This window comes from Cyprinodon variegatus, unplaced genomic scaffold (genome assembly GCF_000732505.1).
Source record: "Cyprinodon variegatus isolate N-32 unplaced genomic scaffold, C_variegatus-1.0 Scaffold104, whole genome shotgun sequence".
Lineage (NCBI taxonomy): Eukaryota > Metazoa > Chordata > Actinopteri > Cyprinodontiformes > Cyprinodontidae > Cyprinodon > Cyprinodon variegatus.
In genome coordinates, this window is record NW_015150557.1 from 1,248,055 (window position 1) to 1,262,005 (window position 13,951).

Sequence of the window (13,951 nt, forward strand, 5' to 3'; positions counted from 1 at the left end):
AAAACTAGAAGAAATGTTTTATAAATGTTTTAAGACAAAAAAAAGAAATAAAGAATTAAGACCAGAGAGTTTGAAAAATGGTTCGAAAGAGCTAGTAAGGTTCTGCTTATTCTTTTAAGATTCAACAAAATTCTTCTGCAAAAGTTAGGTGTTTATTTGGGTTTAAGTAAAACAAAAATGGCAATAATAAAGAAAAAACTCAATTTTACAAAACCTTCATTAATAATCATGAACAAGGATGTTGACCTATGTTGCTTTTCTTAGATAATATTTGAGAATTATAAGGAAAAATACTTTGCATTTTTGAGAGGTGAGACTGTTGTAATGTGCAAATGCTTCAGACAGCACTGCTGAATAACAAACTGATAAATATATATCTTACAGAAAAAGGCTTGGGTATGTATAAAAATTAAGAAAAATGTTCTCATGGGAAACTGCAGAAAAAAGCCAGAGTGCAATTTTTACTACACCTCTTGTGAAGTGTCCAAAGAAAGTGTTACGTGGAAAGGACCGGATATTCAAATATTTGTTTAAAAAATACTACTGAACGTGTTCAGGAAATATTTAATCATAAATTATAAACTTTACAGGTTTGATTTAAACTTTCTTTTGCACTTCTACCAATATTATCATGTAAATTATTCCCACCGACACCTGGCAAATTTATTGGGGATTAAAACCGTCTTCTGGATGTTTAACAGGATAACTGGATGAATTAGAGGGATTAGAGTTAAATATGTGAACTCACTTGCTGGTCCAAGAGAATTGTGTTTGTTGGGATTGCAGCCAGTGATTTGTAGCTTGACTTAATCTTGTGTGCCTGCTGCTTAGGGGAAGGGAAAGAATAAAGCAGACAATGAATACAAATTAATCATTATAATTGCTGCTGCAGATTTCTGGCAGTTTATGCAAGAATATTCTTGTAAAATGTATGGAGATAAGAATCATTATGCATTTTAAACTTCTTGGAGCAGGTGTTTTAACTCACTTCTGAACAAAACAGCCCCTTTGCATCTCTCCTACCACCTTTTTCTTAATGTTCTGTTTAATGTTATCCCATATATCAGCCAAACACAAAGTAGCAGCTGTTGTGTGTGTATGGATGCTACATTTGTTTTGATTTTGATTTATTAAATGTATCATTTTATTCCACTTTAATACCTAAATAAAACCCTGTTCAGCCAACTTGCTTCAGAAGTCAACCAATAAATAAATAAGGCCCAACTCTATGTAATTAATATGAAAAACGTTGCTTTGTGAAGCTGGCAGTGGTTCGTAATCCTATGAGAATCTTGTGTCAACTCATCAATTGTCATTGACATAACAAACATAGCATTTGCAATTATGGGGAGGATGTTCATACGAAAGTATCAGAGGGTCATGACTGCTCTAGGCCTCCGTAGAAACAAACCCCAAAGCCTTGAAATAATATTTACAGCAAAAAGTTGCTCCACAAATCATTGATTTAGCTTAACTTGCATTCAGCCCTTCCTTTTTCTATCATATTCAGTTTTCCTTTTTCTATCACAATTATCTACCTTTGCTTGCTTGTCAGAGATAATTCAATATATGTTATTATTTGTTCGCAATGTGAAAGACTTTTAAAAGAAAAAATATAAGACAATATTCTATTTGCAAGATCTTGTGTGTTGGGCTTATTCATTGTTCCAGACAACAAGGGTGCTTTGCTGCCCAGATGGCTCATTACTGTAAATGTCCTTCAGTTTATGTTTTCTTAATAATGAGTCACAAAACCACTGACTCATTCATACAAAAAGTTATTAAGTTTCCCTGTTAAAATAAGTATAAAACAAAAAAAAATCAACTTCATCCACCAGCTTTTGAAGTCTAAATCCTATCGTGTTTTTTTTCTATTCCAAGGCAGATTCATATTAGAAATAACATGACTACCAGATGTGTTGTCTTCAGCACTAATGTGAAAATCTCTACCAATTGATAATCTATACCAGCAGCAATGGGTCATGTGACAAACACAAACAGAAATCTAAATACAGAGCACAACACTTGATATCCTAACACCAGATGACATGTCATTTTAACTACTGTGCGTGAGAGAACAGTGTGAGCCAGGAAAAGAAATAACATCACCAGTGCTTCAGACTCATGCTTGTGACAGACAAGGACACTACCTTTCTTTTTTTATCCTCCCTGCCTGAGCAGTCTGAAATCCCACTTCCTGGCCTTGGGGATGGCGTGGAGCATTGGGACCAGGAAGGTGAAGAGGTGAAGTCTCTGCTTGGTGGGGCAGGAGAGGGTGTAGGAGTGGCTGAATTGGTGGGGGATGACCAACCAGGAAAAGCTACTGTTTTGTAGCAAGAAGGAGATAGGTTGTGACCTTTCTGAAAAGTCTGAAGTGTGGAAACAGGGCGGCTCCCCTCTGACTTGTCACCCCCAGACTTTGTTGTTTGTTGCAAATCCAAGAGAGAGGAACCTGTTTCCAAAGGTGTATTTTGTTCAGGAGCGGGACGCAGAGGAGACGGGAAGCCAGGCTGAGATCTTAGCTGCTGAGACAGCCTTTGGAGCCTTGAGAGAGATGAATTTGGTGGGCAAGTCCATTTCAGAGGCACAGAGTTCTCACGCTCTTTAATAGATGTAGAGGTTGGGGGAATTACCTTTTTGGAGTTATTTGTATGGTCTGTGAGGAGCATGGTAGGGCTTAGCTTTTGCAGCTTGGAAATAAAGCTGTTGGTACAAGCCCTTGTGGCAGGTTTTTCATGCCGCACCATGGAAATGGATTTTAAACTTGGGAGCAGAGGTGGGAAGGTTTCAGGGATCGTGTTGCTTTTATTTAGTGGAGGTGAAATTACCTGCTCTCTCCTAAGTTGACTGCTTGTCACCTGAATTTGAGGACCTTCCATGAGGGGTTTGCTTGACTCTGCAGCTAGAGGTGAAGGGTGAAACATGCTGGGCTCCCAGTTAACACGGTTTCGACTGTCTACAGAGGTGGGCATAGAGAACCGGGAGGAAATCTCCAGGGGAACAGAGGCCACACTGGAGGCAGCTGAGCATGCATTGCAGACAGACAGAGTCACAGGGTTAACAGGCCAGCAGGGGGTGTAAGGCCTCTGCAGCCCAGAAGACAGCACAGGAAGACGACCTTTTCTAAGTATCGCAGTGAGGAGGGAGAGCCGGGTGAGAGGGGGGCGACGCCGGGAAGGGGGACTTTGCTGACAAGTGGAAGAGGACAGACTGTCACAGGATGAGAAACAGGACTGAGGAGTATGAATTAGACTTGAGCCAGGAGCAAGAACGTGCCTCCTGATCTGAACCACAGAAGGAGAGAAGACTCCAGAGCGGATAGATGAACACTGAGAAACAGTTCTGCTAAAAGAAGTAGGAGAAGCCACAGAGGACGGCTGCATGGAGTACCAACTCCGCTCTTTATCCAAGCCCTCTGAAAGAATGGACTCTCTGGAGGAAGAAGGGGTGGGGAAGAGGTCCGGAGAATTTATGGGACTAGTTCTGTCTTCTGACACAGACACTGTGTTTGCCATGTACCCCAAGCTATGTTCAGAATGCCCAGAGATATCGTAGCACTGCTGCCAGGAACTGCCCCTGCATTTATCAACAACTGTTTCCATAGAGACTGTCGCCGTGGCCTCATGCTTGGGTGTATTTTCAGAACGGGCACTGACTGAAGGAGACGACTTGGATCCACAGAAGCTTTCATGATCTGGTGGACTATACTAAAAAAAAATAGATTAGATAGATTTTATTTTCCAATTTTGTCTAAGAATGAATCTAATATAAGATAAGCTAAAACCTCTTGGACATGCAGAATAAAATGTCAGTTACAATTAATTTATACTTGCCTTACTTTCTTATAAATAATCTGTTTACTAAAGATTAAATCCTTAAGGTTCCAATTGAACACATTGTAGCAATATTTCTTCTGTAGATAACTAATTTTGAATGAATAATAAAATAATTCCTTTTCTTTTACTCATTTTGATGTACCTGAGGTTCTTGCTCCAGTTGGACAAGTTTCCGTACTCCTTCCTCATAAACGTCCTTGATAAAGACAATCTCCGCTTTGCAAATGTCTTCCTGTGACATGGCCTCTCCGGTTGTCCTCTCCTGGGACACAGCAATGCTCTGATCAGGGAGAGAGAAAAAACATCTATATGGACCAGCACTAGTGAAACCCGAGAAGAGCCGAGGTAAACTTCAGAGAGCGTCACTAAGCTTTAGGGTTGAGCCTGACTTTGCCACAACACAAGGGCCCAAGCTAATCAGCATGTCAGTCCAAATCCCATGTCTAGATATATGCAGTTCCCACCTCAGTCTGTAGAAATGGCTGTTTTGTTTGAGGCTCATTTATTGTTTTAACATCCTTAGAAAACACATTTCGATGTGACCTGATCATATATTATACCTGTTGTCTTCTAGGTCACTTCAAAATGCCCTTGACAGACCATTTGATCTGGCTACATCAACCTTTAATCCCTTGATAATTAAGTCCCAGACTCTTTAAAATGCTAATGTTTTAAAGAACCTTTGAGTGGAGAAGAATTGTGACAGAATGCCCCTAAAAACATATTAAATAATCTCACATACCTTTTTTTTATTTTGGTCATTTGAAAGGTCAGCTACCTAACAAAATTATGCAACATTAAGCTGATAAAAGCAAATTTGTGATTTTTGTTAAATATTTATCAGACGTCTACTACTTTAATAAAGATTTTCCTGAGATGAATAACAAGCTGAGATGTTTCCTCAAAAAATTAAAAGTTTTTATTAGATTCCTTCAGCACTATTAAGGTCCAAATTTTTTCACACCTCTAAAAGACTTAAGAGTAACCTTTATATATTACAAATATCTTTCTCCTGCCTTCTATCTGAATCTGAAATCTGAATGTGAAAAATATATTTGGATGGAAGCCGTAGATTAGGTTCATGGCAAACAGAACCTCCAGTCTCATGGAATGCTCCTCACCAAACATTACTCATTCAAATACTCTCATGCCAGCATTTGGAATGGTTTAAAAAAATGCATGCCTCCCACTGAGTAATTTATAAATAACTTTTTTTTTTGTCCAAATTCATATTTCTATTACATTGATTTATAGGCTCTTTGTATATGAGATATGCATTTACTATTAAAGATGTATATATGTATATAAAATGTTAACATTTATTTTTAAAAAATCTATTGGAGCTGAGTTTTTCAACGTGGGATTCACAAAGGTACTGCAGGGGATGTCATGAAGATTTTTATTCATAAGCTTGTGCCAGTTCACTTGCCACCATCTTCACTAATATCTTAATCAAGTCTGTGTGAGATTCCCTTATGCTTCAAAATGCTGCATCATCATCCTGGTCTCCTAGAAACACACTGGGCACAGGGTAAAATCAGTACAGGTCATTTCCCCTGACGGAATCACCTATAGGTTCCATGCAGTTTGCTCACCAAGCAAACAAGTCTGCAGGTGATGCAGTCAACCTGGGACCATATTTTATCCTGTACCCCTTTGAAAAACCACAATATACACCACGATCATGTTTGTGGACTTCAGCTCAGCCTTCAACATTGTCAGTCCTGAAGAGCACCAAGCTCATAATGCCTGCTTCAGCGGATCATCAGCAGAGACTCCTGCACATGGGGTGTGTTCTTCCCCCATGGTTCTCTCCGCACACAAATGACTACACTGCAATGGACTGCACCTGAATTTTGCAGACATGCCTAGTCATCGGTCATCCATGTCATGGTAACCACAAAACAGGCTTAGATCAGAAACAACCAGACTTTCGCTTAGTTTTCCTGAAAACATTTTGACACTTAGCATCACCATTGGCTCAAATGTTTTTATTTATGATGAAAATGACCCTAAAAACATAGAAATTCGTTCATTGGGAGCCTCTTGAATAACCATGAATCAGACAAATAAAAGGCCTATAGAATGAGAACTTCAGAATGAGAACTTCTAGGAAAAATAGAAAGTTTGTTGCTGGATGGCTTTCAATTGTAGGTTACCGTTAATTATTTTCAATCAATATCATACTATGGATTAAAAAATGTTAATTAATTCTATTACTTAAAAAATAAAAAGCTGCAAGATAAACTAATTATGATATTTACATTGTTCTTAATGAGTCTTGAAAAACTCATTTGAATTTTGTTCAAAATGTTGTTGCCCAATGTGCTTTTCTTTTCTAAAATCCGAGTAACTTCAAATAACAGAGCATTAGAAAAAGCAAAAAGACATTTTCAAAGATATCTGCCTTTGTGCTTTCACCTCAAGTAATTTAGACAGCTGAAGGCAATCTGCGATTTACAAAAGACCAAGGACAAAGAGGAAGAACACACTCTAATTTAAAGTGGCATAGTCATTTGACAGAGAATTCATACACTTGTGCTACAAAGCTCTTGCTGGTGACTTGACTGCAAATTTATAAGCGGAACTTGAGAATGCTATTTCTGAACTTTACTATGAATTCAGGAGGTTCTGGGTACAAAAACCTTATTATATATATATATATATAAATATATATATATATTTTTTTTTTTTATCTCGATGGATTCCTGAACCTCTTAAAGTATTTCTTGGTAGTTATTTCTAGTACACTGTGACTTTTGCCTTTGTATGAACCTTGTGTCATGCATTGTGTTAGATCTTCTGTGTAGGAGACATCATTCTCTTGATGTTCTTGTATACAAACTTAATTATGCTCTGGTCAGGGAAGTGCAAACATCAAGGAAGAACCCTGAACTTGATTCCTCTGAAGAATTCCTCAGTGAATTGATGGTTAAGATAGTGTTTCTTTAAAGCAGGCAGACTTTCTTGATGCTTAGATTTTCAACAGTGGGGTGTTCACAATTGAATAGCATTGTATAGCATTGCTTTTGGCAGAAAAAAATTTCTCTATCTGGAGCTATTTTTATGCTTACAGTTAGGCTTATCTTATCATTTTACAGTCATAAAACCAAGTCCAAAAATATATTAGACTTACAAAGAAAAGCACATTTGGTACACAAACCACAGAACCAAGACTTTTGTTGTTTGTTTGCATTTTTTTAAGAACAAACAAAACAACTATCCTCATTTATGTGTTTGATGAATTTAGTGCTATGCTCAATGTGACTTCCTAAAGGCTTACCAATCCTTGGGGGGTATAACATTGCAGTAATTTCATAAAGTAATAGGGTCATTCCCCCACCCTTTAGTAAAAAAAATGCTTTGAAGTCAACATCAGGGAGCCTGCAAGCTGACTTCAGGCATCCAGCACTGAGGTGCCATTCTGATGGCTATGTTGGATAAACATCTATTAGCAATCCTTCACCTTAGGGGGCCAACACCTGCCCTGTGGAAAGGTTATTTTTAATGTTGCAATGCACTTACATTATCTGTACATTTCCTTGTGCCCTGATAAAATAAAACGGAAAAAAAAAATTAAAAAGAAATTGTATGATGCTTGTTTCTGTTAATATCTAATTTCTGTTTTAAAATGTCATGCTTTTAAATGTTCACATGATTTGTAGCATTGCATCTAATTGGACTTCTGAGGTCACTTTTGAAAAATCTTTGATGTTCGAACCTCACATAGCCAGAGATATCTGAATATGGTTAAAATTTTCTCAATTTAAAATGGAATATCTCAACATTTGATTGGTGGATGATGCAACTGAGATGTAATTTTCGCACAAAAATGTACTTATTCTCAATATGATGCTTCAATACTTTTGGTGGAGGTTAACCAAGGTTTGGAAGTATGTTTCTGGAAAGGTTTTAGCCTTTACTCCGAAAGTTCACGTTTGAGGTCAAACAGTGGCCGTTTTTACAAAAAACTTCAAGAAGGGATTGAGCTATGTATTTTATTTTTGAAAAGGTCAAGGTTGACAAAAGTAACTCTGTCCTTTTGTCAACCTTGACTCAGCAGACTTGAATGGGGATAGCTGGCTAGCAGACTGAGGGAGGAATATAATGCTGACGTCTAAGATGGGTGAATAACAAAACAACGTCCAAAAACATGAAAAATACAGAGAAATATCTGTTACAAGAGAATGAAGATGACATGTATAAAAGTACTTAACCAGCCAACAACAAAATTGGTACAAAGTTTAATGCACTGAACTCTTAAACCATTATCGTTTTGAAAATGTAATGGCAAACAGAAAAAAATCCGGATCATATTTTAAGTGCCAAAACTCTAACAATAAGCTTATTTTGCTAATATTATGCAAATGCTTTGTAAAAGAGGCTACTGATCCTCAATTAGCTTCCCCTGGCTTGCACTCAGGGCTCCAATTCATTATGATGCTTTTTGTCTAGTTGGTGTGAGGACTCTCAGGAGGTCACTCAGATTGTTCTGCTTCAAGCTCACTCATCCATGATTTCTGCAATGGTTTGGGGTCATGCTGCAACAAGAGAGTAAAATTATCTTAAATGTCTAGGGTAGCTGAAGCATACTGAAGATATTTTTACTAAATTTAAGATGCTTAATCCCCCCTATAAAAAAAACCCCACAGTGTAAACCCAGCTGCACCAAACTTTACTCTTACAAAAGTAAAATCATGTAAGCATGGTGCCAAACCAGGTGCTTTATATTCATTTTTAGACATACATAAGTGCTGATTATCTCAGACTGGAGTGTAGCTGCTCAGCCATGGGAACCCAGTTCATAAAGCTTTTTTGGTATAGTTCTAGAGCTGATTTAAAGCACAAATGAAGTTTGCAGGTTTGTAGTTACTGACTCTGAGAACATTCTTGAGCTCTCTGAGCATTATGCACCCAGCATCCCCTGACACGTTTCTGTGATCTTATGTAGCAAACCATTTAATAAGACAATTCTTGCTGTCTCCAGTTGCTGGAAATTTGTATTATATCTATTTAGCTGTTGATAGGTTGCACATTATCAAAGCAAAAGCCTAAAAATTCATTGGGGTTCTAAAAGGAATGCATTCTTTCACAAACTGTGGAAGAAGTCAGTGCACCTAGATACTGAGTGTTTACAACTGTAGTCATGCAACTGAAAGGAACATCTGGGCATGATGATATGGAGGAATGAGTTAATGCTTTTAGCAATAAAATGTGTAAGTATATTCCTACAACTCTTTTTATTTAATGGGTGTGACACAATTGGCATATCAAAAGATTCTGCAGTAGGTAAATTTATTCTTCCCATTTTTCCCTAAAGATGAGGTATAAACGGAGGTGCCTTTCTACAACGCTATAGGAAAGTGAGATTGATTACTCCCCCTTAGCAAAGAAATTTAATCCTGAAGCTCCTTACATGATTAATCACTTCAGAGGAAAATCTTTTCACACAGGTGACAGTTGCAGAAATAGATTTTCTGCCTCATGAACCTTTTTGGGTTGGAGCATTATTTTTCTATTTTCAGAAAAATATCAGCCCAGCATGTTTTGTGTTTTTTTTTTTTTTTTTTTTTTTTTGTAATCTGCTTGCTGAAAAGCAGCATGTTAATAATTATTTTGATCACCTTCATACTTTGGCAGCGAGGACTTGGATCACCGCCATCTGGATCTGCCCACAGCAAAACGAGCGTAGCAAACCGCAGCACTGTTTCTCTGTATTTCTTTCAATCTAAGTTGAGCTCTGTAGTGATGTATGTGCAAAAAACAACAACTTAAATTTTAAAAATTTTGCTGATCACTCTTTTGAACCTGAACAGTTGAATAACAGGTTCTAAAACAAGTCTTCTAAAGTCTTACTTTGTTACCCTTTAGGTCTGCACTGCTGCAGCTTCTGTACCTTATCTGATTTTCCTTTTAGGGTTTCAGACCTCTCATCCTTGGCAAGAATGCTTTCAACTGGAAGCTTGTGCACCAGAGGCACAAAGGTGAAAACTGCAGGCTTAGCGGGCATCCCTGTTGAAACCTGCAAACGCAAGAACAAAAAAAATATTTAATTATTAGTTTTACTGAGACTAACACAAAATTTCAACTTGCAATTAATGCTGACTGCAATACAATAGATGTTCTTGCCATTACGAAAGTTTCCGGACAGGTTAAGGTTGAGGGTTATGTAACTATTCCTTACTGCTGATGATCTATCATTGCTTAGATACACACACCCTCAACACACCGCACCCACAAACACTTGAGTTAATTAAGAACTATGCGGTTCAAAGCTATGACACACCCAGATTCAGGGAAAGGATTTAACTGAGGTCAAATCAATTCATGTTCTCCTCAAGCCAAGTTTTAAAATAAAAAATGAACATTCAAATTTAAATTAAAAATCCATGTACTTCTTTGCTGTCATTTGATTAAGTAATTGGAAGTGTTTTTAAACTGAAACACTGTGAAGAAAAGGGTGAAAGAAGTTGTTTTTTGGTACGTATGAGTTTAATGTGACAGAATCTTTACCGATACACCATTTTTATCCTTAATGCCAAAAAACAAAATTAAAGATAAATACAAACACACCGTGTTAAAGATGAGGAAGTACAGTCAAGTATAAAAAAGTAATAAAAGTACTGGTCCAAATAGTAGGCTGTAAAGACTGTATTCCCTTAGGACTTTTATAGGTCATTCCATCCCCACGTGAAAATACTCCATATCAGAATAATCAATACTCAAAAACAGATATTCTTAGATAAATATTTATGTCACAATCGATAGAAATGGAGTAGCTCAGGATCGAATGTGAAAGCCTCTTCTGAATAAGTGCTGAAAAATGGCCAGCAAGTCTACAAAATCGCCTTGTTTGCCTCTTCAGTCAAATTAGCAGCTTTGCCTGAAGCTTACAGAAGCTGACCAGAAACTAATAAGAGCCTCTGGCAACCTACCCTGATTGAAGTTCATCAGCATGATAGAAAAATTAGCAAAAAAACAGAAAGTGAAAAAGACTCTTGATGAATGCATTTGTATGGACCACATATGTTTTTTCCTCCAGTACATTAACACCACAAATGTTTCTATTTTTGCTACAGAGGAAGGATTCTTAACTATAATTTTATTCCAAATGGGTCCTAGCTTGCCTACTAATTTTTGGTTTTGGACTAATTAGGACTTAATTATGATTAAATAGAACACTATGCTTTCAAACATGTTGCCCTCTCTTCAACTCAAGTATTTTTATGTTTTGAGGAAATTGCATAGTCTTATGTGCACAAGGCTGAGGGAGTATTTTGTCTTTGTCATGATGCTAATTGTAGTGAAGTTGTATAATATTGTAAAATACTTTATTGGCTATTGTATATTTATTGTATATTGTATATTGAGTGTTTCTAACATTCAATATACAAGTCAGTCAAGAGAGGTTCTTTAAAAAATTATATATAAAAATAAAACAAAGCTACAAATTATTCTAAAAGAACAAGTCATTTGACTGGTCTGCTAACAATGTTCCCCTTTCTGTAAAGTTATAAAACCAAACTCTTCAGAATAAGTCAGACAAAACAAATGTTTTAAAAACTTTAGGATCTGCAAAAAAAGAGAAAAAATACAGGCAAAAACTTGTGGCATTGGAAATGGAATTAAAATTTCAAAAACCATATTTGAGTTGCCTATAGCGAATATTTATATGCAAAATTCAGAAGTAATTGTAGTAGTTTGAAAGTAAAGTAAAGTAAAAATAATAAAACCTTTATGTATCTAAAATTCCCATTTTGTGGGTGGACCCTGAGATAGACCAGAGTAATTGAACAGAGATTCCTATTATGTTAAATGAATAGCAGCAATTTTTTCCAGTTTGCATTAAATGTATTACACAAAAAGGAAGCATCAGGTAAATAAGTGTCATTGTATATACATGCGTATGGGGGTTTTCCTATCCTGTAACATATAAATGGCTGCTTTTGTGGGACACTGGCAGAGCTCCCATGGTTTCAAGACATAAGCGGAATGCTGAAAATGCAAAACCTGTTGCACACTATACTAATCAAGTGTATTGACAGCAACAAGTAGCCCAACTGTAACCGTTAGCCTCTCATTTCTTTACCACACACTTCTTGTGCTTGTCATAGATTAAATGCATGGTTCAGTTTCAAATATTAATTAAATTTTTTTATTTAGCTTCACATCAATAAATTCTGTTTCAATTTGGTGAACTTCACTTTCAAACTATTGAATATTGCATCTACAGATGTGCATTTCAAATTTAAGTTTCTGATTGTAGAGGTTTCTGCCCATAGGAAAAACTCAACTCATTTCAAAGTGAAAATAAAGCCGAAAAAACAGTCATGAATGTTTTTCATAAAACCTGAAAGTTATACTTTATTTGATTCCTTACACTATACCCATCAATTTAATAGTGTCTTTGACCCAAGAAGACAAAGTTCCTTCTTTCCTTTCAAAGAAAGGAATTAAATCATTTTATTCAGTCATCTTGACAGGTTATATACTCCGAAATAGATCTGTTCCATCAAATTCTGACTTTTCACATTTAGAATCCATACGATTCCCACATCCAAAGCAAAATAAATAGTTTAGAAAACTTTCTCTTGTTTTCTTATAAATTCTGGACAACCCTTGTTTCATTGTAGGGCATCTTGGGTTATTCAAGCATCATATTGATTAAAATATAATGAAAAAATAATATGTCTCACTTAAAAAGTACTGATATATTTATTAGCAGAGCAAATAAAAGTACTGCATTTCAAAGTTAGCTGATAAAAAAAAAATTGTGTTTTTTTTATAATTACTTTTTTTCAGGAAAAACGTATGCAATGTACTATAACATGTTTACAATACATTTTCTTATAACAGAGATGAATGGCTTCGCTGACGTAGTTTTTTTATCCAGAAGATCTGTTTTTAGGGTCAAACTATGCAAATATTCTAAAGCCTGCAAGAAACTGCTCTGAGCATTATTAGAACATCAGAGATTCACAATCATTGGGCAACTTTTTATTCATGTTTGCAGTTCCAGGGGCTTTTTTCTGCTTTATTAAACAATAAGATCTTATATTTTCAAACTATTATTTTGCTTTGAAGCTGATTTTCCTATTTTCAAATAATATTGTTACTTTGAAGGTCCACCCACTAGAGCCATTTCAGGGAGCATTCTTTATTTTTATGCAATTTAATTCAGTCCTTTTGAAGTTGAGCTTTTAGCCCAATTGTCTTTCAGTTAGAGCTTGTTATCCAAGACAGTCAAATTGTTATACTACTTTGGTTCAGAAACCCCAATAATACCAAGTAAAACCTTATGTCAACCTCTACACCGACAATACAAGGATCCCATTTTACTAAATTAGAAAATTATCTTTCAGTTTTATGTGGAATTATTTGTTTGCATGTCCAAACAATGGAATGGGGAGTGTGGGTCCATAGTAAAAAATAGGCTTAGGATCTACTGTAAGGTTTAACATTATGTGCATTGCATGATTTTGAATGAATTAATCATTAAAGAATGAATAACTTTATTTCAGACAATCAATTGCAAATTTAGAGTATACAAACAACTAGTGGCTAGCTAGCTCAAGTGGTAAGTCACCCATCCTGCAAACAAGAGGCTTGGGTTTGTATCCCAGCTCGGGGGAATGAACTGCCAGTGTGGGTCTTTAGGCAAGACCCTTCACTGCTTTGGGGAGTGGTGGCTAGTGGTTAGGGCGTTGCACTTGGAAGGTTCTGAGTTCAAGCCTCACTGCCACAGACTGCCACTCTGGGTCCCTGAGCAAAGACCTTTAACCCCACACTGCTACCAAGGTGTCGCACAATGGCAGCCCATGGGTTAAAAGGTAAAGAGTTAATTTCCCTCTGTACTTGTTACAGTGTAAGGACAACAAAACAATGGAGAAAAAAAACACTATTTATGAGTAATTACATTACAAGTTTTTTTTTAAGTCTGAAAAGAGCTAAAAAGAAGTGAAACTTTCTTTTAACAGTTCTTAACATTAACAATCATCCCAATTCCTACTTAACATCTGAGTCTGTACTCCAAAAGTCCATTAAAACATGAAACAAATAAGAAAAGAGAATAATTAGTCACTAGTATTCTAATATACTAATAAACCCAGAGAAAG

The 13,951-nt window shown here is 36.3% G+C and overlaps 1 protein-coding gene across 4 annotated transcripts in view; it reads right to left on the bottom strand.

Moving 5' to 3' along the window:
* Positions 1 to 13,951, bottom strand: part of mlip (muscular LMNA-interacting protein) — a 58,492-nt gene that overhangs the window by 30,856 nt on the left and 13,685 nt on the right. For 2 of the 4 annotated variants that reach the window (XM_015374476.1, XM_015374474.1), the window contains exons 2-5: positions 9,733 to 9,858; positions 3,979 to 4,116; positions 2,151 to 3,707; positions 749 to 826 (exon numbers count right to left, since the gene is read on the bottom strand). In XM_015374476.1, the coding sequence (XP_015229962.1) occupies positions 749 to 826; positions 2,151 to 3,707; positions 3,979 to 4,116; positions 9,733 to 9,846 (1,887 nt within the window). In that variant the 5' untranslated portion in view covers positions 9,847 to 9,858. Of the gene's footprint in view, positions 1 to 748; positions 827 to 2,150; positions 3,708 to 3,978; positions 4,117 to 9,732; positions 9,859 to 13,951 lie in introns of those variants that run through there. The other 2 variants (XM_015374477.1, XM_015374475.1) reach the window with 2 other exon arrangements.